The sequence below is a fragment of the Amphiura filiformis genome, chromosome 1 (genome assembly GCF_039555335.1).
Source record: "Amphiura filiformis chromosome 1, Afil_fr2py, whole genome shotgun sequence".
Classification (NCBI taxonomy): Eukaryota; Metazoa; Echinodermata; class Ophiuroidea; order Amphilepidida; family Amphiuridae; genus Amphiura; species Amphiura filiformis.
Window position 1 is genome coordinate 91,315,017 of NC_092628.1, and position 27,847 is coordinate 91,342,863.

At 35.5% G+C, this 27,847-nt stretch overlaps 1 protein-coding gene and 1 long non-coding RNA gene across 2 annotated transcripts in view; both read left to right on the forward strand.

Moving 5' to 3' along the window:
- Nucleotides 1–1,182: 1,182 nt before the first annotated feature.
- The window catches only part of LOC140157395 (solute carrier organic anion transporter family member 4C1-like), a 44,807-nt gene continuing 18,142 nt past the window's right edge, over nucleotides 1,183–27,847 (forward strand). The window contains exons 1-7 of the mRNA XM_072180579.1: nucleotides 1,183–1,270; nucleotides 3,181–3,810; nucleotides 4,561–4,666; nucleotides 7,264–7,385; nucleotides 8,005–8,265; nucleotides 10,328–10,547; nucleotides 11,414–11,558. Of these exons, the coding sequence (XP_072036680.1) occupies nucleotides 3,270–3,810; nucleotides 4,561–4,666; nucleotides 7,264–7,385; nucleotides 8,005–8,265; nucleotides 10,328–10,547; nucleotides 11,414–11,558 (1,395 nt within the window). The 5' untranslated portion in view covers nucleotides 1,183–1,270; nucleotides 3,181–3,269. The remainder of the gene's footprint in view (nucleotides 1,271–3,180; nucleotides 3,811–4,560; nucleotides 4,667–7,263; nucleotides 7,386–8,004; nucleotides 8,266–10,327; nucleotides 10,548–11,413; nucleotides 11,559–27,847) is intronic.
- On the forward strand, nucleotides 11,739–14,454 carry LOC140157402 (uncharacterized). Its single transcript, XR_011859676.1, has 3 exons — nucleotides 11,739–11,925; nucleotides 12,139–12,203; nucleotides 14,386–14,454. It is a non-coding gene; the product is annotated as an uncharacterized lncRNA (long non-coding RNA).

The window sequence follows — 27,847 nt, forward strand, 5'->3', positions numbered from 1 at the left end:
ATCAAATCGTTTTGGTAAAGAGACCTTTTCATATGAAAAAAAATACAATTCTTTAATTCTTTTTAGCAATAAAACAGAATAAATCGATTCAATAAATAGCATCAAATATTGCACGTTTCCCAACGACATTATACATCATATTCATAGAATGATTTGAGCAAGAACATATGTTTCTGTTGTGTCATATCTGGTCCGGAACAGCCTCAAATAATACCTCAACTTTTTACTTTTTAGTAGTAATTTAAATTAAGTTTGTCCAGGCCTTAAGCCTTATCGGTGATTATTATTGTCGTTGCATTCTACTCGTTTTGCAATTCGCTGTTTCATAAAAAAGAAGAACACCGTAAAGAAAGTGTACAGATCACCAGTTTCACTTTGAACTTTGCCCTGAACTTGAAATTTGATCTTTTGTACTGAGTTACATAATTATTCGTGTGCGGGATCCTTTGGAGAGGAGAATGCAATCAACCATAATTATTGTGCTTATGTAAGTTTTCCGTATAACAATATAATGTGCATGGCATTGGTAGCCAAACGAGCAAAAAGGAACATTATATCGCTATAAGATTGTTTGCGAGTCGTATAAAGCAGGTAAAATTTTCATTAATTTATCTTTGATCTCCAACATAAGTGATGTTTAAGTCATTATAAAGGCGAACACGTATTAGACTTGTTTTCCAAACCGAAACAGTGATTATTTCACCTAAAGCATGGCAGTCAAATCTGTATGGAAACACCTTTGCATAGAAGTTACATTCTGATGCGTAAACAGGTGGTTTAAGTGTTAAACAGGTAGTTGTTTAAAGCACTACCCGTTATTATTGGTTAAAAGTTACAGCAACAATTGTATAAGGTTTTTAAAATGCATTTAGCTAATAATTAGAGGAGAGGGCCACGTAACAAGTTTGTTTATCGAGAAAATAATGAATGTGGACACACAGAGATGCCAATGCCTATTCCCTTTTTCATTTTAAATCAAGGTTTTTCCTGAAATTGCTTTAATCTATAATAAGTGCTGATGGATACTTACACACGCCTCTCTGCGAACACTGGGAATTGTGTAATTACATGTGCTAAGATGGTTGGCAGTGTTTTCATATATGTCAGAGTATAGGAGAAATGATCTTCTGAGATTTACTCCATAATATGTGCAGTTTTTTGATATGTTTGCACATTTAATATTTTGCAGATAAACATCTCACAGAAAACAGCATAGCAAATGCCAGAACGTGAAACAAATGACAAAATGGAGCTACAACAGCAAACCAAGGTAATTCTATGACTACTAAATAAATTAAGAATTAAAGCCATTATGTGTCACAGCGATGCCCTCATTTTTCTCGAATTTCTACTTTGTGCATAATTGTAATGCAAAATAATGTACTAAAATATCATGCGAAAGCCTGAAGTGCTGTAGTTACAGTAAAATTTTATAATACAACCGGCATTTATTAACCGATTCTTTTATAACTTAAAATTATCAGAAAACCTCCTTGACAGTCGTTACAATTATTAATGTATGCAATCATTTTTGACAAAGAGTAGCAAAATTAAAATTTAACTAAAATCAAATATTATGGCTTTAAAATAACTAAATAAAATCGAGATAAACCACAATAAAGTATTTTCTCTCATTTGTATGCAGTCTATATTATTCGTACCAGTGGAAAATTATATATTACATACTTTACATAAAACTGCAAAAATTGCCATAACCATAGTGATACTCATTTGTAAAATTTCATGTAAACAAATCCAATAGCTTATTTGGTAAAATGATGTTAATCATACCTTACAATGATGTTTTGTGCTACATCGTAGCACTTTCTCAAATCGACTGACCAATTCTCCCAGCGGAGGACAATCATGTGATCAACTGGGATGACGCAAGCATAAAGGAGAGAGAGAGAGAGAGAGAGAGTAAAACAAAAATAGAAGACACATAAAAGAAGCGATTTGGATTCGGAAAACGGGGGCCAACACACTAAACCGGGATGAAGGGAATCACTTCCTGCCGCACATCTATGACCAGCTCCTAATACCCAAACCAGCGCCACCAACGTCAAGCTCCAACAGGAAGCAAACGAGGAGGACTGGGAGAATTAGAATTGGTTAGTCGATTTGAGAAAATCCTACGATGTAGCACGAAATGTCATTGTTAGGTATGTTTAACATCATTTTACCAAATAATGGATTTGTTGACATGAAATTTTACAAATGATACTGACAATCTTGATGAACTTGTTTACGGACCATAGTGGTACTGCTTTTGATTCCAAGAACATATTAGTTGTGAGTAAAGTGTGATGTGCTCTGAGTAATTTAATTTGATCATTGAACTTTGTTTACATTTTAAAGCTATTTTATGAAAGATGGGAATCCCCGCTCATGTAATAAGCCAGTTAAAAGATCACCCACCACTTATCGCATTCGTCCATCTCCCAAAAGCTCACACAAAAACGTATTCAAAGTCCCGAAAATCCGAGTTGTGCAACAGTGCCTATTTGGCCTAAATCGAAAATCATGGCCGCTTATGCAATGGGTGAAATTTCAAATTTGGTCAAATCTTGTTAAAAATCATTCCAATGTCATACTCTTGTCATGAAGATTCAGAAAAAGTATAGTTTGACCTATCTCCGATGTACATTTCTTGAGCTATAGGGGGAAAGGTCAAATGTCAAAATTTTGATTCCACAGAGGATAGAAATTGAAAAACATTTTATAAAAAGAATAGTTTGTCATATCTCAGGTGGTTTGCTACCTTAGTAACATGGCAAAGAAGATCGAAATCCATTGAGCCGTGTTGACCTTGACCTATTTTGTGATGTTACCTATCTAAAACAATGTAATTTTTTCGGATTTTGATTTATTTTTGCCAAATGAACAATTTTAGACCCGTTGGATTAAAATTGGAGCATATTTCCGATAACTCAAGAACTATATATCGGGGACTAGTCAAACTATACGTTTTCTGAATTATTATGATGAGAGCAATACATAAATATGGTTTTTAACAAGATTTGACCAACGCTTTTTGAAATTCGGGGAACTCAAGTTTTGAAGTGAAAATGCAAGCGTCAGGCAAAGTGATCCTCATCACCAAGATCACTGCTTTAAGTAACGTTTCTGATCCCAGGAATTAATGACGTAAAATATTAAAACATTGTAACTTTCTTGCAGGTTTTAAACGGCGGTTCATCAAATGAAGACGAGAATACCAACGAACACACCTGTGGTTGGCTGTCATGGCGTCCTAAATTGCTTCAAACATGCACCAACAGTCGATGGCTTCTCTTTATCTCAGTGGTCTTGCACTATCATCAGGCCTCAGCATAAACGGCCTTACCAATGTAGCCATTACAAGCATTGAAAAACGTTTTGAACTATCGAGCTCGCAAACTGCTCTTATACCAATTATGTATGAAATATCTTCATCCGTTCTTATTATTGTTATCGGGTATTTCTTTGCTCATGGAAACAAACCAAGATGGATCGCGTCTGGTGGAATTATCGTCACAGTTGGTTGCTTCGTCTTTGCGCTTCCACATTTTTTAACAGGAATCTACGTGTATGAGGGAAGCGGTGGCAACATCACTAATGTAATGTTGTGTCCTAACGAAAATAATGCAACGTCATGTGAAGCCAACGAGTCGATTCCTGAAGCTAGAAGTATATCAAGGCTATCCAAATATCTCTATGTTTTCATGGTAGGACAAATTCTGATGGGTGTAGGCAATGCACCTGCTAATGCACTGCAGACTGTTTACCTAGATGAGAGTGTCAAGGCAAAGAACATAGGAATATATTTGGGTGAGTATTTTTTATTTGCAATCTGAAACATAAAAAAACTGAGTATGTGTTGTTTTCAATTTTGCTACGTCTTTCACCAATTTGGCGTGACATGCCTATAAGCTTGTTCCCATGAGGGAATTTATGTCCAAGTATCTATATCAATGTCGCCATATTTGCCTCGTCTGAGCCTTTCAAAACTATTAACTGTTGATACCGTTTAGAATAATAACCAAGCAAACGTTTTGGACATCATTCGCGAAATGTTTGAAAAGGTTGCCAGAAAACGTTTAAATATTGGTTTATGTAAAGGGTAGGCTACAAAGAGAATAAAACATTTTCATAACAATAAAAAACATTTTTTCATAATGAAAACTTTACCAAGAAAATGGACAAAAACTAAGTGTGAGCCAGAGGTCTGTGGGGACACTGTTATCTTGACTCTGTGACCTATCTTGGTCCACATGTATGGTAAAACATACTAGCGCGTGGGATACTCCGCACAGTCAGTTCTGATGATGTCACAGATTTGAGCTCAACACAGAGGCTAAGTTCGACTGGAACACAGTTTTTCAAGCTAAAAAAAACCATAATTATTTCTGCTTATTCAATAGGAATGAGGTTTATATTATAAGCTGGAGAATTTCAATGGCATATCAATGCAATTTACCCCAAAATGCAAAACCCAAAATATAACCTGTTGTTTTAAAACGTTTTGTGTAATGCTGGGAATGTCATAGTTCCGTAACTTCATTATTTTTTGTATTACAGGTATTCAAGGCGCTGTGACCAATCTGGCCTCTGCAATAGGATTTATTGCTGGAGGAATTATTCTGGAAGTACTTTTTACGGACTACATACATGTGGACACCAAAACGTAAGAAATTATTCATTAATATTATATAAATTTTGCGAAAAGGTTAGAGAATAAATAAATAAAAAGGGAATAAACAAACCGGTCCGACTTCATACAGCATGTTTCCTCCGCAGGAAACGCAGGCCTTTGAAACTGTTCCGAATTCGGCATTCTAGCCTAAAACTATTCATGATGACTTAAGGTTAGCAATTATTTCCAAACTGTTGCGATTTGGTAGTTCAGAGCACCTTGCGAATGGTAGTGAGCTTTGGCAAAAATTACATTGATCATTTCAAAGCGAGTGTGTAGAAGAATTCAAATATTACATGGTTTTGTCGGTCCTATAGTTCTTGAGTTGTGGTGTAAAGAGGGCTGAAACAACAACACTTTTGTAAAACGTACGTTAACAACAATAAATCAAGCAAGTGTTTAAAGTATAATGTATGATTTGTAGAATGAACTTTTGCAAAACATCAAAGCGTTATTTTTGAATAAGATATTAATTTAGATAATGAAAATCGCAAGTCTATCCTTAAACTGATCAGAGGAAATTTTAAATTTACATATATGAGTTACATCTAATTTGACAATTTTTACTAGGTGAAACAAAAATATTCTAAATAATAAAACAATTAACGGCTCCTGACAATTTATTGGAAGGCATTATTATTTTCATAAAGTGAAAAAAATTATGTTTTTAACCATTGTCTTTTCTTTTTAATTTCAAATTCTACGTAATTGTAGTCTTCATTTGCTTTTATTGGACTTAAATCGGACATTACATTTAGGGACCGTTCACAAACACTTGTAAGGGGGGGAACAAAAGCAAAAAGGGGCCCTGAAAAATTTTGACCCTCCTAAGGCCCTGAAAAAAAATACCCACAGATTTTTCTGTGAAAATTGAGTTTATATGCTTTTCTATGGGGTTGATCGATAATTTTCATGTCAAAAAGGGGGGCCCTGAAATTTTTGAGGTCTGTAAAGGGGCGGCCCGAAAAAATGTTGCGATACAATTTTTTTGCATCAAGCCCCCCCCCCTTACAAGTGTTTGTGAACGGTCCCTTAGATCAAACGTTATGGCTGTTTTAACCTAAATAAAGATTTATCCTACACTATTATGTGCGTATACACAGCCGCTGTGTGTTGGATCTTAATTTCGTCTTCTGTCAATCACTATACTTGACCTACCTCAGACCCCGGGGGGGGGGGCACTCACATTTCCCAGCTATACGGGTATGTGCCGCGGCGACGACCCCCTTTTTCAGAGCCGCTGGCCGTTCCTTAGACCCTCTGAATTCATTGTTTGCCCGCTCTGAAGCCCCAAAATTTTTCTAGCCGTTCCATAGACCCTCAGATCATCGATTTCCGCTCTCATCGGCATCTTGAGAGGCGTGTTTACTGTCCTACTATTTCAAGCCCAAAAGCAGACCCAAAAGCTACTTTTGCGAGCCCAAAAACTTCAAAGGGAATTTTCCAATTATTTCTTCCCCATTGAAACACATTGTAAAGTGAACTTTGGGCGGGATTTTGGGCTCCTTTTAGAGTGGCAACACTGGTTGACTGTTCATAAACATTGCAGCACTGCCGAGTGCTTGCAGACCGCGATGCTTTAGTTCCAGCTGGTGAACATTTAGCTAGAAATAAATGATTTTGAGATCTCTTTTGGGAATAAACTTGCAAATATGAGGAAAAGTACCGTAAATAATTATGTACACATCCTTGCAGCTCTCCATAAACAATGAATTAAAAGGTAATTTACGATCTACTGGTCTAGTGAAATCGGGAGTTGAATGGCTGTCAAATTCTGCACACTTCACTCAATCATCTCACACATCGATGTTAAGCATGGCAGTTCAATGTTGTCCAAATGTTTTTCTTTTCGGCACTGAAAAAAATAATTATTCCCGGTAATTATTGTGGGTTTGTTTTTATGGCGGGCTGCTGCTATAATTATTAGTAGGTTATAGCATAGATTGTAGGTCTACAGGGTCTAGTCATTTTTGATTTCAATGCTGTTTTGCTTTGTTGAGGTTTCCATCGTATAGGCCAAACCAGACCTATTTTGCATTAATGGTTTTCCTGATTAATAATTTAATGCACAGTTTAAAGTGAAATCGATTCCTTCAAAAATCTGTGGCAAAAACGCAACAAAATTGAACCCTGGTTTGGCCTGCGGGTTTAGTTTCCGAGATTTTTCGGATTTCGGCTGCCGATCAGTTCCCAAGACCCCCTTTTGGTCGGTCAATCAGTTCCCAAGACCCCCCTTTTTGACCGGCCGATCAGTTCCCTAGACCCTCCTTTTTGGCTGTCCGATCAGTTCCTTAGACCTCAAGTTCGAAACTGGCGGTGGCACACCCCTACCAAAAAAAACATTGAGTGCCCCCCCCGGGCCTCAGACATACTTTGATCGATTTTGACTATACTTGGTCACACCAATGGCTGACCTTGACCACATATGCCACGTGACCCCCGCTAGATCAAATGTCACAGAGGTCAAAAACGCAATTTTCAGCTTAAAATACCTCTTCCACAAATAACACACTAACACACCACTTGCACACATGTATTGAAATCTGCTTCTAATGTGATTTGACATTTTGATTTCTTATTCTATATAGCCTTGGTCTAAGTCCCTCTGATCCTCAGTGGGTAGGCGCCTGGTGGTTAGGCTTTTTATTTTGTGCAGCCGGAGCTTTGGTGTTTGCTATTTTCATCAGTTGTTTTCCACCACAAATGCCAGGTAACTATGATCACTTCGAGGTTAAAAGAAATTGTAAACAACAAAGCACAATATCCGATGTCACCCCCGTAGAGCAGGAAGAAAATTGCTACAAAAGCGTCTGACATTCCAAAGCATACGTGAGTGCCATTGGTAAATTTAGAGGGGAACTACACAGAGAGCCAGAGTGTACTTTGATCAAACTTGTATTGTCAAAAGTGCACAAATTTAGAGGGTAACAACAACAGACAAAAATGTAAAAAGTCAAAGTTTAGGATCTAAAGGGGTCAACGAAATTGGTTTGCACCGGCTAGAATGCTGCGTTACCTAGTACTAAGAATCACAAAATTGTTCATAGGTATTGGGTTGTATGGGGGTACGGGTGGTCCTTTCTAACCATGTTTCCATAGTAATGAACAATATTGAAGCAATCTAGACGGTGCGAAACTATTCATTTTACGACTTACCTTTACATGACGAAAAATTTGATACCAGTTGCCTTGAAAATGGAGCACTTGGTAGTGTTTTAACCCAAAAGACATTTTTGCTTATAAAGCGGAGACCACTGACAGTGTTGATTTCCTGTGCAGCTTGTATCAAAATGAATGCTAGCTAACATGTTTGATTACATTTTTCACAGGTTTTGAAATCTATCGTAAAGAAAGACAGGGGCAGGAGCAGAAGGTGACCGGGTTGGAAAGAGCATCTCAACCGGGGTTTGGAATTACCTTTCGTGATATACCAGCAGCAACTTTGGTGCTATTTAGAAACCCTCTGTACCTTTTTATAATGTTTACCAATATTTCTGATATATCGTTCCTGGCTGGAGCTGAAGTATTTTTACCCAAGTTTCTTGAATTGCAATTTGCTCTCAGCGCTGGTGACGCCGCTATTACAGTAGGTAATTATATTCATCACGGACAATTACATGAACATTTCTTGATAAATGTATCCAGAAACGGGTGAAACAACATTATTATAAACTTAAAGCAATCTCAATATTCATTAAACTTTGTTTTATGGTCTGGGGAGTGTCATAATAAAAACACGGATTTCAACGAATGTGGTTATATTTTTAAATGTGTTTTCAATTATATTTAATTTGACAAACAAAGGTAAAGTAATGTACCAAACTCCTCTAGACTTCTCCGTAGTCCACTTGCCCATTTTGCATACTCTGGCTATTACATTTAAGCATAAAACGCTGATTTATATCTGATATTTTCAGTCACTGTATACTCACTCTGTTTGTTAGCTTCCCAAGTGCACTACTTACTTTGGATTACGGTTAACATTCTTATCACGTGTCTCTGTGTAACTAAAATTGGCCATAATGTAATGGATCTTTAAATGGATCTGATTTGTGATTGGTCGCCCAGATCTCGCTATGGTTTAAATCCTCCGTGCACGTGCCATTACCACTAACTACATCGTACACAACAATCTGTGGAATTTGTGGCACGTTTGTGCTGGCGTGAAAGTTAAACTCCTACTTGGTGCAAGGACGTACGTTGTCTCGGTCCCAGCCGGTTTGTGTTCCTCCGTCACGGTTTGTTTAGTGACGAAGGAGCACAAACCGGCTGGGACCGAGACTAGGACGTACGTTTAGCGCGCCTTCTACTTACACCCTTTGTGCTTGCGATTAAATTGGATTGATAAAGAAGTATGATTGATAGTGTCGGGGTAAAGTGCTGCTTAAAATCCAAAGTACATAATCAGATTTTTTACTCGGGCTTTCGCGATCAATAAACTGGTAGATTCCAAAATCAGAATTGAAAGAGTATTGAAGCAAGCCATTATAATTATCAAGTACTTTTATTGTCACTAATTATATGAACTCTTTATGACCATTTTACTATTGAACACACACTTTAATTTTAATAAACATCAGTACAATTTTGAGTTCAACGGAATGCGTTCATCATGATTAATAATAACATATTTTTATTTATCAAATTTCGACTATAGCATAGTCTAACCAAAGTCACAAAATTGAATCTCATGAAAAATAAAAAATCTGGTGGTATTGGTGACAATAAAAAATAATATATTAGTTATACTTTGACAATGGAAATATTTTACCCAATTCTTAAATAAGTTTAAAAGAATTCATAAAAGACTACCGTCACGTCTGACGATTCTGTCAATCAAAACCCCGTGATTGGTTAATAATCCCGTAAGTAGGAAAGGTACCTTCCTAATGCCGTCCTAGTTACGCTATTAACCCAATCACCGGCTGTGCTGGAGTTTATCGACAGAAATCTCAAATGCGAACTTTTTTTCGGATATTTTTAGGTCAGATTTTAAGCGATGATTGATAAATGGGGTTAAATGTGACATTGTAAATGGTCCCATTTTGGTTTTATAATGAGGATATAGTGTTAATAAAAAATAAATGAAATTGATAAAATAAATAGAATAAATAAATGAAATGAAAGAAATAAAAGAAATAAAATACAATAAATAAGAATTCATAAATAAAATAAATAAAAATAAAAATAAATTGATAAATGATTTATATTGCGCAATTTTCCAGATGATTCAAAGCGCTGTAATAATCGCTGCCACTACTCGCCAGCGAAGTGGATACGTAACTCTCTGGTAACTGGATCACACACCTTTCGGAATTGGTAGTACATGCCATAGACGTTGTGTTGCGATCATTTCGATCGTGGTGCAGAACTCAAAAGCGTGATTCAGTTGGCATTGTGATAATCGGATTACATGTAACACTTCGCTGGCGAATAGTGAATCATCACATTCAGATTGCATCAACTAGGACCGGTTGCTGCCCCGCAAACCCATCCGCACTTAGATTGTAATATCCACCTATTATCTATGCAGCTCCCCAAACTCCATTGGGTGAAGGGAGTTTTTAATAACTAAACAACTAATCACAGATTTTGTACAGTATATCGCTCTCATATGGAACTATATTTCTTTCTCTTCCCACTGATATTTAGGTGTTATTGCGACTGTATTTGGCACTATTGCTTTATTGTTCGGCGGTTGGTTGATTAAGAAATTTGACCTCAAAGTCCGAGGAATGTTAAAAGTGTGTCTCGGAAGTAACATCGCCTGTGCATTCCTGCTATTCACCACCTTCCTGCGTTGTCCTGAGATACCTCTTGCTGGTTTCAGTGTGCCGTATGATACCGGTGAATATGATACCGGTGAATATCAGTAAGTAGGTTTTTGATAGACAGAGATGTATTGTTGAAGAAGTAGATTCACCCTTTGCAATGATTCACCATCGTGCTACCAAAACGAGGTTATCCCTGCAATCGCCACGCATGGCAAAATGTGTAGTTTGTTTCTCGCGCTTTTCTAGCAACGCGCCAGAAGGCTTTTTGAAAGCTTACGCGATAATTAAACCATGCGTTTGATAGGCGTACGCACTCACAGCACGCACTTTCAGGTAGAACCCCGTTTTGAGATGACCGTGCGATCGGCGAATTGTGTTCTTGCTTATACTTGTTGGGAGATAAATTAGATAAAATAATGCACGCGCGCTGATGTTGATGCGTATAATGCACGAGCCCCGAAGCCACAAGTTGACAACGTAGACATCGTCTACATCGCTAGGTCTGCTCATAAAATAAAATTAGTTTCAACGCCCATGTTAACCTGTACGTGACAGCCAATGCAGTTGTGCAGTAGTGAACATAAAAACTCATAGAGGCAGTAGGGAAACATTACCGGCTGTAGACGTATGTAAATGTTAGGCTAAAATCTCCTAGTTGCCGACGAACGTGACTTCATCGGTTGTTCAGACAGTACAGTAGACTATGCCATAGTCGATTTTTGATAACATTGTCCGCACGTTCATTTCGTCACGTGTAGAATTTTCAATACTGGTTAAATACGGTATGCGGCCTAGCTCCGTCATAGGAGGAGGATTTTGAATAGATAGGGCGATGATAGGCGTACAATATTGTGTACGATCACGATGTTGCATTCACGCGCAGGGTATGAAGATCTTATCTGGTATAGGTGTAGAGCACCAAATAATCATCTTATCGTTTTATGTTTTTCTAATTTATATACAGAATATCTAACAACCTGGTTGATTTAGAGGCCCAATGTAATTCCTATTGCAACTGTTCTACTACTAAATTCAATCCGGTGTGTAGCTCAGAAGGTATAACATACTTCAGTGCGTGTCATGCAGGGTGTGAAGTTTTTGACCAACAGGTACTAGTATAATCATGTTTTGTCACCAGATTTCAATGACGAAAAATATTTATTATTATTTATTATTATATTATTATTATTATTATTATTATTATTATTATTACTATTATTATTATTATTATTATTATTATTATTATTATTATTATTATTATTATTATTATTATTATTATTATTAGGCTAGCCAATACTCTAATTGCTCGTGTATTTACGTGACTCAAGAAGTATTGAACCAGACAATGCCTAATGCAGCTGTATCTGGTACGTGTGGTGGGAGCTGTGTTCAATTTTACATTTATGCGGTGTGTCTTAGTGCGCTTATTTTTTTCTATTTACTAACGGGAGTACCTAGGGCCAACGTCATGTTAAGGTAAGACAATTTGAATCTCATATTTTGTAAAGAGAAATTTGTATAATGTAATAGTATATGAACATTGTTATAAAAACGAGCACATTTTGTCAAATTTCGGATGAAATTCGGGTTGTCGGGTGGGCTGACGAGGGTACTAATTCTTGAGTTTTTGATGCATAGCAGCTAGTATCGCAGTGAATTACATGATATTTTTTCGGGTGTTGTTTTCAGATGTGTACCTCATCGACTACGGGCTTTTGCGTCAGCTCTCAACTCGCTGATTGTGCGAATGCTAGGTAAGTTTCCCAGCAAACACAAAACGTTTTCGACATCATTCGCAAAAGGTTATAAAAGGTTGTCAGAAAACGTTTAAATGTCGGGTTATATAAAGGGTATATTAAAAGTATAAAACGTTTTCATAACCTTAAAAAACATTTTTTGATAATCTACTGCTCAGCAAATAAAAATGTTTTATAGAAATCGTTTAAATGTCGGGTTATATAAAGGGTATAAAAACGTTTTAATAACATTCCAAAAACATTCTTGAAAACTTGATACAAAACATTCTAAACAGAATGTTATTTTGGGGTTGAAAAATATTTTTCGAAAAATGTTTGGCCAAAATATTTTCAATAACGTTTTAAAAACATTTTCATGACCTTTATATAACCCGACATTTAAATGTTATTAAAAGGTTTTGAAAAAAACATTTTAAGAACATTTCTGTGTTTGCTAGGTTCAAATATTTTAACATAATGTTATTTAAGTATTGACACAATATTTGGCAAAAATGTTTGCAAAAATAGTTTGTGATAACATTTTTGAAAACATTTAAAAATATTGTTGTAGTGTGTTTTCATACAAAACGTTTTAAAACGTTATCATGACCTTTATATAACCCGACATTTTAATGTTATTAAAACGTTTTTACCTAAACCAAAAGCCAAAATATAACTTATTTAAAACGTTTTTAAAACGTTTTTGTGTTTGCTGGGTTGTTTGTTTGTTTGTTTAAACGGTCGCTCTGTGTGGAGACACGCTTGGGTCCTGATGGGACCAGGCTCAAGCAAAATGCTCTAGCCAGGCTAAAAAGCCTATATAAGCATGCTGGCCTGTATGGAAAGAGAAGTGAGAAACAGATTTGAAGACAAAGAACAAGGAAAAGAAGGCCACTCCAAACAATCAAGTTAACAATTTTACTGTCAGCCTTTGGGTCAAGAGAAAGGAAGTGCTTAATCCAATCTCAACTGCCACCGAAGTTTGGACCATAAGATATTGAAGTCGTGTTCACACGGTCGGATATAAGTCACTATTACCGGTAATAAGTCACTTATGTCCGACAGTGTGAACACGACTTGATTCTCCGTTATTGTATACCTCATAGTGGCTTTCTTCATGATTAATTTTGGGCTTATAAAAAGAACGCTCTTCTTTTTGCGATTATAAATGCTACGCTAGCTCCATCTGTTACAAATGAATACCTGAATACAAAACCGACTCATGGCTTATGTCCGATGCAATTAAAACTTTTCCGCTAATCCCTCAGCGCGTCCACATTAGTCGGCTATGTCCGACGTCTTTATTTATGTCCGTCAAGCTCGCTCTTCAGCAATGAGAGTGTTACAAGTCCTAGACTTGGGTTGTTCTTTAATACATGCTGGATTACAATAAATGTGTCACATGTCTCCTAAAGTCCTAATACTCATAGTCCGAGTTGTCCAAAAAGTCACTCTCCAGCAATGAGTGTGTTAATAGTCCTGGACTTTTGTTGTTCTTTCATACATGCTCCATAGATCCACGTAAAGGTGGCCGGTTTTTGTATTGTTGTTTTATATTATGATAGGCCTATGTATAAGCAACAATTACCCATCATGCTTAAGCCAATTTGGCCAAAGTATCGACTTGGGTGGGTTTTGTATTCAGGTATTAATCAGTAATAATAACGCGATGTCTGTTTAAAATACGCGCTCGTCAACGCTCGTTTACTGCAATTGCTTATAGATCAGGTTAAGGGGGTACTACACCCCTAGCCAATTTTTTGCTTATTTTTGCGTTTTTCTCAAAATTATAGCGCATTGGTGACAAGTAAGATATGTATATTATAGGGGCAAGGACTACAACTACTGCACTGAAAATTCAGCAACTCAAGGCAAGTAGTTATTGATTTATTGATCAAATATTGGTTTTCCTCATTTTTGACTGTAACTCCACAACTGTTGTCTGTGCTGAAATAAAATTTCCAGTGCAGTAGTTGTAGTCCTTGCCCCTATAATATACATATCTTACTTGTCACCAATGCTCTATAATTTTTGAGAAAAATGCAAAAATAGGCACAAAATTGGACAGGGGTGTAGTACCCCCTTAAGGGGTCAGAGTATACAAAAAGTGCGTTTGATGAACTAAACGTTATTTGTTCATTTGTTGTTGTGTTTCCTGGTTGTTTGATTGGGTTTTAATTACTGAAAGTTCTGCTTACAGGTAGCATACCGGGCGCAATTATCTTCGGTCTCATTCTCGACAACTCATGTGTTCTGTGGAATGAAGAATGCGGGGTCAGAGGTCGGTGTCATCATTATGATCGGTTCAAAGTGGCCTATTCAGTTGTTCTGTATGGAGTGGCCATGAAAGTTGTTGCCATTGTATGTTTTATTGGAGCGTTAGTAACGTACAAACCTTCAAGAGAAGTTAAGGAGGAAGACTGAGTTTTAGCAATATTTTGATAGTGGCTTCAATAGTGTGAACATTTTGTTGATGAGTCCTGCGCAATTTTGCTAACCATTCAGACGTGAGACGTTGAGAGGTACCCCATGCATCAATTTGAGGGATCCTTCACGAACCATGTGTGGCTACGTTGTAGGAGAAAAGTACCCTGTACGGTAGAATTAAACAGTATAGTACAGGGCACTCTGCGGAGATATTTGGGTTTGCATTTTGATTTTGCTACATTAGTGGAACCAATGATTTTTGGCATCCTTACACCTCAAATGATAAAACTAGAATTGGTTCCATTTTTTTCAATACCCCTATGATTCCCACGAGGGGTTGAAGGTCATAATAGGCCCAAAATTTAAAATTGTTCTATCATGTTGCAATATACCTCATATTATTCCTCTCAATGTTAGGAATACAAAAAAGGCAATTGTCATAATGTACTAGGGTGCTTAGTTCAGGAGTTATAGAGTAAATTAGGTCAAATGTCAAATATCTCATGCACAGATGCCGAATTTTTGAAATGCGCCGATTCAATCGCGTTTTGTCTCAAATTACTGCTCTCGACAAACGAAATAGGAAAACAATTTGTTTGAGAAATTTGTAACCTCGGAATCTGATGAAATCATGGGTCAAAGGTTATGCATGGACATATTTCTATTGGACTTTGGCTGCATTAACTCTGAAATGGGACATGACAATACAAATTGCACCAAAATTGTGCATTACGTATATGTTTGGGGTTTCTTATGTTAAGAGGAGTAATTTGACACCAGTTTCGATGAAATTGGACCATTTTTTAATTTTCACCTATGTGTATATAAGTTTTGACATTTGACCTATTCGACCTTATAACTCTTGAACTAAGCACCGTAGAATAATATGACAATTGACTTTTTGAGATATTTGTAAGTTATGGCTTTCGCTGGGATCACTGAATGGGGAAACGCTTGTGATTACACTTACCCACTTAAGGGTAGACGAGGTATTGTTGGTCGAAGCAACCTAAAAATCGATTTTCATTATCTATATCAATATATTATTGAAAATTAACGCCTTGATGTTTTGCAAAAGTTCATTCTACAAATCATATACTTTGCAAACTTGCTTAATTTATTGTTGTTAATGAGTTATGTACGTTTTACAAAAGTGTTGTTGTTTCAGCCCTCTTTACAACGTAACTCAAGAACCGCAGCACCTATAAAAGTGTATCTGTGATATTTTAATTCTTCTACACGCTCGCTATGAATTGAGCAATGCAGTTTTTGCCAAAGCTCACTACCATTCGTAAGATGCTGTGAACTACCCAATCACAACAGTTTAAAATAATTAATAACCTTAAGCTAACCATAGATCCATCCTTTGCGCTCATTTCGGTGATAAAAATGTTTACCCACCACCTTATACCCGGAGGTAGGACCGACCATTAAAGACATCCACCATTTTAAACTAAAAGGTTAATTTAAAACTTTCACATTTATCAGAAACTCTTATGTTCGTTTGATATTTAGCCGAAAATCAGTTTTGCCAATACTTTTATACAAAGCCAGAATTTCCCAATTTTGCGAAGGCGTGCACAACTTATGACGTCATATCGACATTATGTGGGGAATATTTGTACTTATTTTGGTATCACTGTATAGTAAATAGAGAACAACCATGGCTATATAATAATGTTAAATAAATTATTAACCCTTTATCAAATTATGTAGCCAGCATTTTTCGATATCTTCTGCAAATAAACAGAATAAAGTTGTAATATCTCTTGTAATTTATATATAGGTCTATGTGTTTCTTGTATAAAGCAATTCGGCCGTTTGGCCACGATGTTAATAAAATCATATAATATCAAATCATAATCAAATATTGTTAGGATCAACCGGGTTTTGACTTTTAAAACCTACATCTACAAAAATTGTGTGTGAATAGGCCGTTTTCAATACATTTACCACGTTCCGCTTTGCTATAAACATTGAATTGCGCGATCTTTTGTTCGATATAAAAACTTTTATAAATTGCTTAAAAGTGCAGTATAAGTCAAAAGAAAGAGAGCAAGGGGGAAACAAGTAAAATACAGACTAGACGTGGTACGCGGGGGGGCCAAAAACAGCAAATGTAGGCATTAGAAAAAGGTAAAATTCGATAGCCAAAGATTACCAGTTGTCCAGTTCAAAGGCCCGCAGAAGTGCTAAACCTGTAGAAACAACATGAATCAATGGGAATACAAAAGTACACTGGAACAAGTGATGGAAATCACTGTGCACATACACATATACGATAAATCAAACAACCTATGTAGACACAAAAACAGACAAAGTTCGATGGTCAAAAATTGCCAATTCCAGAGCCCATATAAGAGTCAGGATAACAGTACAAAAGTACACAGAGGAGAATCACTATACACGTAACAGTCAAACCAAACCAAACAGACAAACAAACAAACAAACAAACAAACAAAAAGCAACAGACGTTTCGAGCAGATAAACTGCTCTTCTCCAGACAAAGACAACAAAATATAAAAGCAAACAACGAAAACTACATGCTGTGGGTTAAAAACAAATTGAACAAATGAAGGCAGGTTCAAATACAACTCAGTAGCAAATAAGACAGCAAGCTCAGAGCAAAATACATGCATACAGCCAAAATTGTGCAAGTAAAAAGCGTCCTCTTTGGTAATTAGAAAATACCGTTGTGACATGATACTTACATTAACTTCAAGGGTATAGTCTTAGCTCTCAAAAGTTTATAAAGTGTTCCTTTGTCATGTTCGTGAAATCAAAAGAATGCATCATGCCATCATTACACAACAAAACAAAATTGTTCTTACTATTTTATTGATGATTCTCTTTTTCCACATAAAACAGATTAAAAGATAAATAAATATTTCACATTCTGCTGTAAAATTAAATACATGTGAATGTAAATGATTTTATCATGGTAAATGCTTTTCTCTTTGTCACGCCATGACAAACAAATATTGCACACTTATAGATTAATGAACGCGTATTACTTGTTGGGAGAAAAAATTAGACAAAATAATGCACGCGCGCTGATGTTGATGCATCTAATGCACGAACCCCGAAGCCGGGAAGTGCAGTAGACGCATCAACATCAGCTATCATTGAATTACATGTACAGCCCTGTTCCCTATTAAAAGTGGCACAATTGGTGATTTTACCCTTTCATTGTTAACGGGGTTTTTTTTAGACAGGCTGTACACTTATATGCATACACTAATGTCATACCTTTAAAAACATTGTTTACATTATATATAAGTTTGGTTTTGCCACACATTAATTATTGTAATATTATTTGGGCTGATCAAAATAACTGTAACTTAAACAAAATTCACATTAAGCAAAAGCGAATAATTTTTGCTTCATTCAATAGTCTCACAGTTTATGAAATCCACAAACTGCAGAAAGCAATTATCATGTATAAATTTTACAATGATCTTCTATCAGATATTTTTGCAAATTATTTTATTAAAGCTAGTACGATCCATGCATATAAATTATAGTATTATACTAGGTCATCGGAAATGTATAGAGCTCATCATTTTAAAAATGATCTAGCCCGTAACACTGTTAGACGACAAGAGTCTATACTATGGAAAAATATTAGTTTAAATACCAAAAATTCACTTACTCTGACAAGCTTCAAAAATAAGTACAAATCTGAGTTATTATATCGTTAGTTTGTAATTTCAAAATTATTATTACTATTATGTATAATAGGTAATCTTAAACCATAGCCAACATTGTCTGTCTCACGTGTCCTGCCCGGTCTTTGTCTGCACATAATTATGTCCTGATACGTCTTTTGATTGTGTTTCGTCCTGAATGTTTAACTTAATACTGTAAAGGGTGGCCAAAAATGGTCGAGCTCTGCTCTGTTTGGTCTCCTACCATATGATTTTGCTTTACTTTGTAATAATTATTAAAGGTGAAATAAAACTGAACTAATATGCATAAAGTATCCTAAACCATGGATATTGTTGGAAAAGACTGTTAAAGAACGATGCATACACTAATATGCATAAAGTATCCTAGACCATGGATGTTGTTGGAAAAGGCTGAACGATGCATACACGAATATATACATATATTCCAGACAATGGATGTTGTTGGATAATACTATACTGTTAAAGAACGATGCATACACTTATATGTGCATAAAATATCCTAGACCATGGATGTTGTTGGAAAAGACTGTTAAAGAACGATGCATACACTTATATGCATAAAGTATTCTAGAAAAATTAAACAAAATAATGCACGCGCGCTGAGGTTGATCCGTCTTATGCACGAACCCCGAAGCCGGGAAGTGCAATAGATGCATCAACATCAGCTATCATTGATTTACATGTCCAGCCCTGTTCCCTATTAAAAGTGGCACATTATTGTGAATTTACCCTTTCGTTGTTAACGTTGTTTTTGAGACAGGCTGTACACTTATATGCATAAAGTATCCTAGACCATGGATGTTGTTGGAAAAGACTGTTAAAGAACGATGCATGCACTAATATGCATAAAGTATCCTAGACCATAGATGTTGTTGGAAAAGACTGAACGATGCATACACTAATATACATATATTCTAGACAATGGATGTTGTTGGAAAATACTACACTGTTAAAGAACGATGCATACACTTATACGGTATGTGCATAAAATATCCTAGACCATGGATGTTGTTGGAAAAGACTGTTAAAGAACGATGCATACATTTATATGCATAAAATATCCTAGACTATGGATGTTGTTGGAAAAGACTGTTAAAGAACGATGCATACACTTATATGCATAAAATATCCTAGACCATGGATGTTGTTGGAAAAGACTGTTAAAGAACGATGCATACACTTATGTGCATAAAATATCCTAGACCACAGACGTTGTTGGAAAAGACTGTTAAAGAACGATGCATATACTTATATGCATAAAGTATTCTAGAAAAATTAGACAAAATAATGCGCTGATGTTGATGCGTCTTATGCACGAACCCCGAAGCCGGGAAGTGCAATAGATGCATCAACATCAGCTATCATTGATTTACATGTCCAGCCCTGTTCCCTATTAAAAGTGACACAATTGTGAATTTACCCTTTCGTTGTTAACGTTGTTTTTGGGACAGGCTGTACACTTATATGCATAAAGTATCCTAGACCATGGATGTTGTTGGAAAAGACTGTTAAAGAACGATGCATGCACTAATATGCATAAAGTATCCTAGACCATGGATGTTGTTGGAAAAGGCTGAACGATGCATACACGAATATATGGTCAATTCCAGCCAAAGCGGGCCAAAATTCTCTCTGGGGGCCATTTTGAAAATGTTTTCCTTTTCAATTCTAGACTTATCAAATGAGACGATCATGTCTAGTGAATCATCAGGTGGAAGTGCCATCGGATTGAAAAATAACTTTTCTTGCTAGACCAAATAAAGTGTTAAATGCGCATATGCATGTTACCCACGAATTCAAGCATTTTTCACCTGTTGTACGCCATAAAATTTCACTTTCTTTAATATCTTTCAATATTTTATGTGTGACTCATATACACTAGAAACCGGTGAAGACTTTGAACGTAAAATAGAATTTTATTACTTATATCTACAAAGAAATATTTTGGTTATTACAAATTTTAAGAAAGAACCAGGTGTACAGTTAAGATTGTGTCAATTCTTCGAACTCTTTCCAAAGTGGCTGTCATTTAACATTACTGTATTATTTCGAAAGATTAGAATAAATGCTTCATATAAATATAAAGTTAGATTTTGTATCTCGTCGCAGGATGAGGATCTCGGATGGATTCGTGGGTAACAGCGTCTGGAAAATAGCAATTCCTATTAATTTTTATGAATAAAAATAAAAAATACTTTTCCGTATGTCAATAATTCAGGCTGCAATGGCACTAAAATGAATTTTAATCAAAATACAGACTACATGGAATATTTAGAATGGATCATTATGGCATTTTGGGTATAAAAGTTTTGAGAATAATGAAGTTGCCAAATTCAAATAGACAGAGCAAACAGTTTTATATTATTATTTTAGTAAAATCATTCCATATTTTCATGCAGCAATATTCTATTAACTCGTTTTTGACAGTTCCTATGAACTAAAACACTATCAATACATTGTTAACTATAATTTAAGTAGGGATTGGTGGGTAACCAAAATGTTCGTGGGTAACACATATTTGAAGGTATGTATTGGTAAGCGGCAAAATAGAAACTATTACAGAAGGTTGGAAACCACCATGCGGTTATTCCTCCATTGTGTTTCAATGATTCCCGTTTCTCTAACTAATTGCATTTACCCAAAAAACGGTAATTTAGGATAATCAATCAAAACTTCATGATGCAGCTTCAGTATACCTTCAAGAGGACGCTATTAAACAGGACTGTTTTGGAACCTATTTCGCATGTTTTCAAAATGTTAAGATGCATAAGAAACATATAATTTACGAGTAAATCCTTGGATTCGTGGGTAACGCCGAATTCGTGGGTAAAGCTATAAGTACTATAGTACCGTTTGGGGTTTGCGTTTCTTAGGTGTATAAACTGTAAGTACTGTCAAAATTATAGCATACCCATGGCTTGAATATGTGCTGATTTAAACTTAAAATAAACAATCTCCTTATTTTTCAAGGTTAGCATCTATTCGGGATTCGTGGGTAACAAAAGTTTAAACCGTCGTAGATTCTTTTTTAAAGCGGTGAACGTATTTTTACGATTTACAATTTTAAGCGCTTGTCAAACTAAATTCAGTGTCCAAAGTCATTAAATGTTAATTTAAGTTATGGCGATTATATTTGCTGGACTCGTGGGTAACAGTTGATACGTGGGTAACGTCAAATTTGATTTTATGGAATTTTATGGGTAAAACGTATTTGCATAAAATAATCACTTGGACCTCAGAATTATAGAACGAAACTTCGTTTCATGATATAGTCATTTATGGCATATTCACTTAACATTTTTCAGAACGATCATTTTATTTTGGATACGCGGGTAACAAAATTATTAGCCAAATTGACTTAATGGCCTCTAGAGTCCACAAACTTTGGTGGAATTCAATCGTTTTACATATGATGAGAGATCATGCAAACGTCTTTCTAACGGTAATAATTTCATTTTGATTTAAGGACATTCAATGACATATATGGTGCTTTATCTTTGAATTCGTGGGTAACGCCAAATCATTTAAGCTATCATAACTTGTCCCCTGGTATGACTTGCTAGTAAAGGCCTATATGCACAAAGAGAGCACATTGGACGTGACATGATATGCTCCATCAATAACGTGATTTCCTTTATTAATGACATTTTAAAGTGGAAAGTTAACATAGAGAGAATTTTGTCCCGCTTTCGCTGGAATTGACCATATACATATATTCTAGACAATGGATGTTGTTGGAAAATACTATACTGTTAAAGAACGATGCATACACTTATATGTGCTTAAAATATCCTAGACCATGGATGTTGTTGGAAAGGACTGTTAAAGAAAGATGCATACACTTATATGCATAAAGTATTCTGGAAAAATTAGACAAAATAATGCGCTGATGTAGATGCGTCTTATGCACGAACCCCGAAGCCGGGAAGTGCAATAGACGCATCAACATCAGCTATCATTGATTTACATGTCCAGCCCTGTTCCCTATTAAAAGTGGCACAATTGTGAATTTACCCTTTCGTTGTTAACGTTGTTTTTGAGACAGGCTGTACACTTATTATGCATAAAGTATGTTGTTGGAAAAGACCGTTAAAGAACGATGCATACACTAATATGCATAAAGTATTCTAGACCATAGATGTTGTTGGAAAAGACTGAACGATGCATACACTAATATGCATAAAGTATCCTAGACCATGTTGGAAAAGACTGAACGATGCATACACTAATATACATATATTCTAGACAATGGATGTTGTTGGAAAATACTATACTGTTAAAGAACGATGCATACACTTATATGTGCATAAAATATCTAAAATATCCTAAGTAGCCATAATAATATCCAATTTATCTAAAATATCCAAATTATCTTAACTAGGCCTATGACATATGGAAAGGTTTCTATACAAAAACGATTCTCTTATAAACCATCATGCGCACAGCTTCCACCTCGATACACCAGAGCACACATGTGCGTACAAGAGCTCTCAAGCAAGCAGTGAATTGTCTCCGCGCAGACTTTGATTACATTACACGGTTGAGTGTATAGCAATGTAAGAGATGTGGAGCTTCTAGCTGAAAAATGGGCCTCTTTGATTGGTTTTTGTCGAGACCTCAGGTGTTCCCTTCATCCAATCAGATGATTTTTTAACAAACGAAAGTTAACACTTCCCCCTCAAAACACTTTTCGTCACTAGGTCAACAGATAAAGCAATTCAATGTTATAGCAAGGCGAATGTGGAAAATCTGTTGAAAACTACCTATCCATGCATATTTTTTGACCAAAATGTAGGTTTTAAAAGTCAAAACCTCAAGTGCTTCTTACAATATTTTTCAAATTTTATGTCATTAAACATGTAAATGAAAAAGCACACTTATATTCTCCATATACTAGCGTCACTAGAATGAGCAATGACCAATTTTCTTTAAATTGCAAATCTTGTGCAAAAAGGTTTTTTCTATTTTCGCCTGTTTTGTCATACGGTTGTAAATTCAATGAACTATGACTTTGCTAAAGAGCGCTTACAAATTGATATGACATCCAAATGATCTGAATTATCCAAATTATCCTAATTAGTCTTAATAATAACCAAAATATCTAAAATATCCAAATTATCGTAAATAGTATAGAGTATAGTATATAGTTTATTTTATTGAATAACGCATTGCAGCCAATCGGCTGATTACATGATTTTTACAATATGATTTAAGTGAACAACCACAAATAACATTTTAAGAAACAATTAGAGTAGTAAAAACATCAAATTACATAAAAAAAGGTTGCACTCAGGTAACATTTAAATATCATGAAAAACATTAAATAATTATTGCACATTACGAGTAAATATCTAACAAAAAAAGAGATTAGGGGGATTGCACAGAACAGACCAGCTGTTAAAAGAAGGACTAATAATGAACATGAGAGGTGGCAAATTCATGTGAGCAGACTAGCTGCCGTAAGATCGATTCTAAAAATAAGAAATTGTACTGAGCATACCAGCTGGTAAATCAAATTTGATAATAAGGAAGAAGCAAGCAAAAAGGTGTATTCGAAATGGAAAAAAAACCAAAACCTGGAAGCAAAATCAGGATAATTTAGATATAATCCCGCAACTGAATGGTTTTTCATGCGTGTGGCTAATTTATTATATTTGACTGCAATAACATGATAGCTCTATTAGACTTCTCAAATATTTTGACCCATGTTTAAATATTAATACACAATGGTTTTTCATCAACACTCTTGACATTGTATGTGCAAACCTTAAATTATTGATTAGTTATGAGCTCCCTTAACATAACTGGAATTTTAGACACAAAGTGCCCTCACATAAAAATCCCACTAGCAAATAAGGGCACGTACCCTTAATTCTTGTTGGGATTTTTAGTGGACATGAATTTTACCCCAAGGCAAATGAGCCCAGTTGCGCCATTGTACGTAACCATGGTAACCAAAATACAAAACAACAACAATGCCTGACTGCATCTTCGTAGTTGACCTGACCAATATTATATTAATCATATTCTTTTATAAATGAAAGCGGACTAGATTACCTATTGTGTGTTTGCTAGCTTTTGCTACAATGCAATTTACTGTTTAATTAATTTCAGTTGCCTTTCGTTGACCTTTCATTAGACCTTAATAATATGGGTGCTATAAACAAGTATTTTTTAATTTAATTTGTTTAAACATTCACAGAAGAATGCATTTTTATCAGTTTTGATAACATAATTACTTGATAACATAACAACAAGCTGATATCTGCAATCAATCCTAGGTTCCAGGATCGTGCATAGGCAAAACTGTGCACGTAAAGCCCGTGCGTTGATACTCAATCAGTTGAGGTAAGCACGTATATGGAAGGAAGGAAGCACTGTATTCTCCATATATTATCTGATCGAACTGTAAGGTAAGTACTAACCATGTACCAATACGTTAAGGTTTTCTTTTCAGAATGCACCGAGGTCAATATTTGTATTGTTGCTTGGTGCAGTTGCACTACGCTGCTGGACACAATTTCATTTAAAGGCCTTTTCAGCGATTTGCTCACTCGGAAAATCGTAAAAATCATCCAAATCCAAGATTAGGGACTATTGAAACTGTTGCCATTTGGTTGTTCACAGCATATTGCGGATTGTAGTGACTTTGGGCTAAAATTACATTGATCATTTCTTAGCGAGTGTGTAGAAGAGTTCAAATATCACAGATATACTTTTGTAGGTCCTGTGGTTCTTGAGTTATGTTGTAAAGAGGGCTGAGACAACAACACTTTTGTAAAACGTACATAACTCATTAACAAAAATAAATTGAACAAGTTTTCATGGTATATAATTTTTAGAATGATAATAATATATTGATTAAGATAATGATTTTTTTTTTTGGCTGCTTCGACAAACAATACCTCGTGTACCCCTAGCAGGCTATGTTAGCACATCTATGACAATGACAATATACCAAAATCTGAATTTTGATGATTTTTACGATCGTCCGGGTGAGCAAATCACTGAATGGGCTTTTACAGGATGACTCCAGCAATCACAACATTGTGCCGTATATGAGAAACTTCATTATCAAGAACAAATTTCGTGGTTTTATTTGAATTTTTTGAAACAAACTCATATTGTCATATTAACTCCAAGCAGTTGCTTTCTTCTATTGACATTATCATTGGTTTGTACCCGGGGTCTGTTCCCTATTTCATTTTTTGGAAAACATTTTAAGTTTATACTGGGGATTGGTGAGTCATTTCAGGCGCGTATGTAAAATCCAGCAACCGGGGTCCGAATTTCTTGGAGAGCTAAGAATTGATCGTTAAACGTCTTATGTTATGTCTCTCTCAAATTAAAACCACGCTGTTATGCAGTTCCAAATTGGGAAACTGGGTCATCTTAATATGACTTAAAATTAGGCCACTTATGAATAGAGATAAATAGTAGTAGATTATTTGATTTGGTACGGGTTTTTTAGAATTATTTATATAGAATCCAACACTAAGTCTTATTTATCAACTAGAAATAAACGAATTTATATAACTTTTTACATCAAACATTGTATACATGTCAGTAATGGGGTTAATATGTCACTACCATGGTTACCAGGCATACAATTGGTACAATGTTCTGATCCTCTATTATTAGTGTCACCATAGACACAAATATGATGTTATTTCTCTAACTAACATTTCTTAAGGAAGTCACAGAAAATACTCTTTGCTGCTGTTTATAGACCACCTAGTGCTAACAGTGATATCATCAAAGCTTTCTGAATTCAATGCACATTCAGTATTTCTTCTTGGCAACTTCAATGTTCACCACGAAGAATGGCTTGGCAGCCGAACAACAGATGCTTCTGGACGTCACACACTTGAGATGTGTAATGCTCTTGGTCTAACGCAATTGGTAAGAGAACCTACCCGGGAAAACTAGATTCTTGACTTGGTCATCACTGATCTTGATGCCACCTACACCGTACATGCAAGACTAGGTACTTCAGACTACGGTCCAGTTCATTTTAAACTGTACGTGCCGCTGTACAGAGATAAACCCTACAAGCACAAAGTGTGGCAGTACGACAAGGCTGACTGCTGGGGAAAGAGAGATGACCCAGAAGAAGCTTGCAGCAACATCACCACTATCATCAGTGCATTGCTCAATTCATAGCGAGCGTGTAGAAGAATTAAAATATCACAGAGATACTTTTATAGGTGCTGCGGTTCTTGAGTTACGTTGTAAAGAGCGCTGAAACAACAATACTTTTGTAAAACGTACATAACTCATTAACAACAATAAATTAAGCAAGTTTGCAAAGTATACAATTTATAGAATGAACTTTTGCAAAACATCAAGGTGTTAATTTTCAATAATATATTGATCTAGATAATGAAAATCGATTTTTAGGTTGCTTCGACCAACAATACCTCGCCTACCCTTAATGGTATAAAACGTTTTCATAACATTAAATAACATTTGTTGGTAATTTACTGCACAGTAAACACAAATGTTTTACAGAAAACATTAAAATGTCGGGTTATATAAAGGGTATAAAAACGTTTTAATAACATTCCAAAAACATTTTTGAAAACTTGGTACAAATCATTCTAACCAGAATGTTATTTTGGGGTTGAAAAAATATTTTGCAAAAAATGTTTGCCCAAAATATTTACAATAACATTTTTTAAATGTTTTCACGACCTTATATATATAACCCGACATTTTAAGAACATTTCTGTGTTTGCTGGGTGCAAATATTTTAACATAATGTTATTTTAGACTTCTCCGTAGTCCACTTGCCAATAATATTGTGCATACTCTGGCTATTGCATTTAAGCTTAAAACTCTGATTTAATTAATTTGTGCACAATTGATAGTTTTTCACATCTGATCTTTTCAGTCGCCGTACTTCCTCTGTTTGTTAGCTTCCCAAGTGGACTACTGACTATGAGATTGTCGGATTTCTGGCCTACTAAAATGGGCCATGATGTAATGCATCTTTAAATGGATCTGGCTTGTGATTGGTCGCCCAGATCTCGTTATGGTTTAAATCCTCCGGGCACCTGCCATTACCATTAATAACTACATGGTACACAACTATACCGCCCTTTGTGTTGGCGGGAACATTAAACTCTCTGTAGGTGCATGAGAGCGTCTTGTACTTGCTTGCGGTTTAATTGGATTGATAAACAAGTATGATTGACAGTGTGTGTTAGGGACTTTGCCCGTTCAAAGTCCCGTTTAAAATTCAAAGTACATAGTCGATTTTTAACTCGGGCTTTCGCGATTAATAAACTGGCAGATTCTAAAATTAGAATTGTTCAGTATTGAAGTACCATAGTTATGCCATTATGATATGTTGCATTCAATAATATAAGCCTACGTATACTTTACTTTTACTGTCACAAATATAATTATATAAACTTTTTCATAATCATTTTATATTAATTTTTGATGTAATAAATATCAGTATAATTTCGAGTTCAACTGAATGCGTTCATCATGATTAATAACATATTTTTATTTATCAAAAATCGACTATGGCATAGTCTA